The sequence below is a fragment of the Lygodium microphyllum genome, chromosome 20, assembly GCF_053477565.2.
Source record: "Lygodium microphyllum isolate KBCC chromosome 20, Lygodium_microphyllum_v1.1.10, whole genome shotgun sequence".
Lineage (NCBI taxonomy): Eukaryota > Viridiplantae > Streptophyta > Polypodiopsida > Schizaeales > Lygodiaceae > Lygodium > Lygodium microphyllum.
In genome coordinates, this window is record NC_141154.1 from 18,396,898 (window position 1) to 18,403,143 (window position 6,246).

Here is a 6,246-nt window from a genome sequence, read left to right on the forward strand (position 1 = left end):
GTCCTCAAGTAATTAGCAAATAATACCAACGGAAGCATATGGAATGACTCTCAACCCATCTTCTCCTTTGGCATTGTTGTCTCCAAATGGTTTGTGAAGTATCTAAGCAATGATTTAGCCCTACTAATATTACTGGTGTCAAAACCCTCATAAATGAAGCAACTATTGTCCTTTGATGGAGCTATTTGCTTGTTCATGTTATAGTGACTTTGTGTCATAGAATGAATGTTTGAGTACCATCTCTTATCACAATCACCATGGCTACTTAATTAGATTGGCACTAAGTGTGGTTCTGGCAAGTATATACGATAACAAGGACCAACTATTCTCATTCTTACTCATTTTCATACGTGCGAGAGAATTTAGCAATAGGCGGAGCGGAGTATGCCTAACCATTCCCTTGCATATTTCATGGAGTTCAATGTAAGCTAACTAATCTACGCCATGTCGTTGCTTTCCGTATATTAAAGGCCATAACATTCATCGGTGTTTCGATAGTAATTGATCTCTGGCCCGAGTAGCAAGAAAGTTTGAAAGACAGGCGATCTAAGTTTCCAAACAGATATAGAAATTTAAAGGTCTCTTTCTTGATTTGCTGCCAAAGGGCGAAGTTGGGTTTTGGATGGGAAGTTTGTGGGACGACAACAGAAGCGATGATTAACCACGTCGCGGTTTTAGAGCAAAGCAATTCACTTGCAAAACAGGATCTCCGTGGCGTACTTCTGGATTAGAAAGCAGCATTTGCGAGCTACTTTACACGTTAGTTAGGAGAACCTGCAGAAAAGCCCCCCCACCCCCCCCCCATATATGCCCATGGAGCCATCATTCGGACATTATTCTATGCTTTTTGTGTGATTTCAAGTTTGGTACAAATCGTCTCGCCGGATGGAGGAGACGTGGGGGGGGGGGGAGTGACCTTTTGCATGTTTTGGGCAATCAAAGAGGAAAGGTGCGATGACAGTGATATTAACAAGTAGAGATTCTGCACCTTTCTAAGGTCTACATGGATAGGCTACGACGACGAACAGAAAGGTAAAGGAGCCCATGTTGAGGAAAAAAATGACACTGCTGGGGACGTAGGATGGGGTATCTTCCAGAGAGATAAAGGAAAAGCCCATCATCCACCAAACACCAAATATTGCATGGCACTGTATGTGAGAGTGATAGAGGGCGATTATGAAAAGTGGGAGGAGAGAGAGAGAGAGAGAGAGAGAGAGAGCATGGGAGGGACCTTTGGGTTATCCTCTACGTGAGAGAAGGGGCGCAAAGGTGCGTGAGGGATCAGACAGTGGACTGCATAAAAAGGAGGACCAGCTTTCGGGAGAGCAAAAGGGCTGGCGTCTCGAGATTGCCGGAGATTCAAAGGATATTTGAAAACTACAAAATTTTGAGAGACAGGGAGAGCGCGCGAGAATAAAGTAAGGAGGGGCTTTGCAGGTCCGGGAGATGCAAATATATGCATGGATGATGAAGCCACATGGCAAGGAGATGAGCACGATGCACGAGAGGCAATGTATATATATGACAATATGTATATGTATGGAGAGAGCGAGAGGAATAGAAAGATATTCATTCAAATGGAGATGAGATCAGGGGGGCTGGACACGCAGGCAGATTCCCCATGACTCGATATTGCTGCAACAGCAGCTGGTGCAGCACTGGGAGTAGTGGCTTTGTTGTTGCTGTTGCTGTTGTTGTCGCTGTTATTGCTAGTGGGTTTGTTGGGGTATGGTGTGCACAGGTTGCTGGGGATCATCGATGAGGCAGAGTCCTTTTTCTTGGAGTTAGGGCTACTAATAGACGACGACTGATACTGGTGGTGGTGATCGGTGAGCATCTGCACCACCTCCCGCATGGTGGGGCGCTGCATGGGCAGCTCCACGAGGCAGTGCAGGGCCACGCGCAGCAGCAGCATCACTTCCTGGTGCAGCACCGTCGAGGAGGAGCCCTGCTGACTTTGATGGTGAATATCCTGCGCCTGAACCTCCCCCAGTATCCTGGGGTCCACCACCTCCAGCACGCCCTCCCTGCCCTTCTGCACCTTCTTCCTCACCCACGCCGCGATGTCCACCCCCTCCCCATACTCCGGCTCGAATGGCCTCCTCCCTGTCACCAGCTCCAGCAGCACTATCCCAAAGCTGTAGATGTCGCTTTTCTCGTCCACCTTCAGCGTGTACACATACTCTGCAAACCGACATATCCACGCACATACTCAATTAACGTTGATATGCATAACATACACACAAAAAGACCATAGCCATTCATCAGACAAGGAAAGGAACGTCTTTTCATGTTGTTCCAATCGCACAAATTCGCAACCAGAAAGACAAACTGAGTTTCACACAAGCAACGGAAAACGAATGGTGGAGCTTTCTGGCATTGTTGTCATTGATCTCTTCCTTTGCCTGAAGACCGAGTGTCTGAGACCCCGGATTGCATCCTCTGATCGAGCATTTAATGTGTATCCGATAATTAAACATACTCGCATGACAGTAAACATTCTTGATTAGCTGTGTAAGCACTACAACGCCTTGGCATCCCGTGACCGCTTCAGTACCGGTCTGCCCCCCACCTTAACTAAACCTAAATCCTCGGCAGAATGGCAGCTGTTAAAGCATGATGACCTTATATAAACTCTACTTGGAAAATTTTGGCAGAGCTGATTACGGTACAATCGCCACAACCAACAAGAGCTTACTATGTATTATACGGAGAACCAAAGAAAGAAGAAGACAAGCGGGAAAGACAAGATATACAAACATACAGAAGTACCTGGCGCGATATAGCCGTAAGAGCCGGCCACGGACGACATGGATTCGGGGTAGTTCAAGGCCTTTGCCAGGCCGAAGTCAGCCACGTGAGCTTCGTACTTGGAGTCGAGCAAGATGTTGTTGGACTTGACGTCGCGATGGACGATGAGGGGGCTGCAGTCGTGGTGGAGGTAGCGCAGGCCATTGGCCGCCTCGACGGCGATGCTGAACCTTTTGGCCCAATCGAGGGAGCCACCGCGGGGCCCATGGAGCAGCTCGCCAAGGCTGCCGTTGGGCATGAACTCGTACACCAACAGGTTGGTGTCGCGGGAGGAGCAGCAGCCCAGCAGCCGCACGATGTTGCGGTGCCGGATCTTGCCCAGCGTCTGGATCTCCGCCGAGAAGCCGTGGTCGTGCAGGTGCGACACGTAGCATCCCCCGCCGCCCGCCGGCGACCCGCCGCCCCCGCCCAGCTGCTGCTTCTTGTGTTGATGGGTGGCGCACGATATCATCGACGATGACGACGAGGAACTGCAGCTGCTCCCCGGCAACCTCTTCACCGCCACGTAGCCGGAAGGCGTGGCGCACTTGTAGACCGTCCCCGAGCCTCCCTTCCCGATGATGTTCTCGTCGCGCAGGCACGCCAGCACGTGGTGCGCCGTGAAGTCCAGCTTCTGGAACGCCGTCAGCTTCCAGCTCTCCATCCCCAGCCCCAGCGCACCGCTGAAGCCCGGCCCCAGCTCCCGCCCCAGCAGCGCGCAGAAGGCGTGGCGGTTGCATATCACCCCCACCACAAACACCACAACCGTCAGCGACGAGATGACCCCCACTATCACCCAGTACACCAACGCAGGCTCGCTCTGGACCCTCCGTCGCAGCTGATCCTGCTGCTCCTGGCGCTGCGAGCTGCTGTCGGAACTAGTCGATGCACACGCCACCGGCAGCTGCACCCCGCACAAGCCCGGATTGCCCACGAAGGAGCTCGCGTTGAACGTCGCGAACTGACCCTGATCCGGGGTGACTCCCGACAGATTGTTGTAGGAGAAATCTGCCGCCGTTAGAGACTGCATCTGCTGGAGAGGAGGCGGGATGCTCCCCGAGAGATGGTTCCTCGAGAGATTAAGGAAATCCAGCACCGCAAGGTTTTGCAAGTCTGGCGGAATAGCTCCCTCCAGCTCGTTGCTGCTCAGATCCAAGTAAGTGAGAGCATCGCACTCCCCCAGAGACGCGGGAACGGAGCCCATGATCGAGTTCCCGCTCAAGTCCAGCTTCGAGAGACGGGTAAGTCGTCCCACCTCGGTGGGGATGATACCCGAGAGAGCATTTCCCGGCAATAAAAACGTTTGCAGAGAAGACAAGCTGCCGATAGAAGAAGGGATGGCCCCGCTTAGCTGATTGCCGGACAAATCCAACCTGCCCAATTTAGCATTGAAAGGAATGGTAGAAGGTAGGCTACCGTTGAGACTGTTGAGAGGAGCTTCCAACATTTGCAATGCAGGGAGGGCCAGGAGTCCAGAAGGGATGGATCCAGAGAGCCGGTTCTGGCCCAGCCGAAGACGCACGAGCGTGGTGCAGTTGCCTAAGCTCGGCGGGATAGGCCCCGTCAAGGAATTCCTGAAGAGGATGAGCCTCTGGAGGTTGCCCCCAAAGCAGAGGCGAGGCGGGATGGGGCCAGAGAAGGAGTTGGTGGACAGGTCTACAATGACGAGCTTCCCGTTGGAGCCCAGATGCTGGGGCATGGAGCCTGTGAGATTGTTCTCCCACAAGGAGAGCACCTGCAGGGAGGGAAGGTTACCGATGAAAGAAGGCACTCCGCCATGCAGCTGGTTGCGGAACAAATTGAGGAGCTCCAGGTTGGCTAGTCTGCCGAGACCCGCCGGAATGTGGCCCGACAGCATGTTGTTGGACAGATCCAGCGATCTCAGACTGGCCATGTTCCCCACCTCTGATGGTATTGCGCCCGACAAAGAATTGATTTGTAGAAACAGAGAGTCGAGCTTGGTCAGGTTCTGGAGATGAGGCGGAATGCTGCCAGTAAGCCCGCAGTCGGCCATGTCTAGCCGCGCAAGCCCAGTCAGGAGGCCCAATGCAGAGGGTATCCCACCATCGAACACATTGTAGTATCCCAAGTACAGCTCTTGCAGGAGGGCCAGATTGCCTAGCTCCACGGGGATCCTCCCAGTCAGGGAATTCCCAGACAAGGCGAGGTACACAAGGCTCTGCATGTCGCCATACTGCGGAGGAATGCTTCCATTGAAGAAGTTCCCACCGAGGTGGAGATGACGCAAGCGGGTGAGCTTGCTGATCTCGAGAGGCAAGGGCCCAGAGAAGTTATTGTTATAAGCATCGAGGACCTCCAGGAAGGCCAACTTGCTGAGATTACCAGCAGGAAACTCGCCATTGAATAGGTTGTTGGAGATGTTGAGGGACTTCAATGCACATCCCATGTCTGTGATTTCGGGAGGCAGCCTCCCCGTGAGGTTGTTGACAGCAAAGGACACATTTTCCACATTTTGCAGTCGCCCTATATCTGCAGAGATAAAGCCCGAGAGATTCATACTGGATAGGTCCAGCGCCACCACCGCCACCCCTTCTCCTCCTCCATTAAACCCGCTGCTGCTGTTGCAAGACACGCCCGTCCACTTGCAGGGACTGATGCTGTAGTTGGCCTGCCCGTTGTCCGCTCGAATGAGCACCACCCAATCATTCAAGCGACCCATCGGATCGATCAAACTCGACTTGAGAGCCAAGAGCGCCTCAATCTCATCGTCTATGGCAGCCGCAAGGGCGCAGGATGTGCAACAACACAGTACCAGAAATAAGAGGGGACCAACTCTATGCATCATATTTGGGATTCGAAACATCGAACCAAACTCACTACCTACTTACTAGCAGCTGGCCAAAGGATCATAATTCAACTATACAGGCTCGCGCAAGAGGAGAGAGGAAGCGAGCAACCATGGCTAATGTTCATCACTAGATTGTCGTCTAAGACAGTAGATTGTCGATTCTAGAGAGAGAGAGAGCACTGATGTTTTGTGAGCTTATCACCTGGCCGAGAGAGAGAGAGAGAGAGAGAGAGAGAGAGAGAGCCAGAGCCAGAGCGTGAGCGCGAGCACACACGCCAATTCATTTAAAAATGGAGCAACAAAAAGGGTCGAGGGAGGGATGGGAGGGGGGGAGGGAGGGATGCCCACCAACAGAAGCGGAAAGCGACTTCCCACCGGTAGGAAAACCTTTCCACCAAGACCCTCAATTCCACGTTGGACTGGGGGTATGAAAAGATTCCGTCCGCACGACTTGGTTTTGTCAAACCTCTGAAAGAAACCAAAACCTACAACCCCAAACCCCAACTTAAAAACTATACACGGACATGTTCCCAACTTCCCACCACCAAAATGGTGCCCAACCTTCAAGCTCATTTGCAATACATATTATTTCTTGAGCGCTAACATCTGTGCTCGCAAATCGAAAATGGGATCAAATCAAAAAAGAA

At 52.3% G+C, this 6,246-nt stretch overlaps 1 protein-coding gene across 1 annotated transcript; it reads right to left on the reverse strand.

Annotated features, from left to right (window-relative positions):
- Positions 1–825: 825 nt before the first annotated feature.
- LOC148018710 (uncharacterized) lies at positions 826–5,866 on the reverse strand. The gene is made up of 2 exons (XM_087701078.1): positions 2,773–5,866; positions 826–2,184 (listed from the first exon to the last, which is right to left on the reverse strand). Exons 1-2 carry the CDS (start codon positions 5,612–5,614, stop codon positions 1,574–1,576), a joined length of 3,453 nt encoding a protein of 1,150 aa, XP_087557204.1. The 5' UTR covers positions 5,615–5,866; the 3' UTR covers positions 826–1,573.
- Positions 5,867–6,246: the final 380 nt, after the last annotated feature.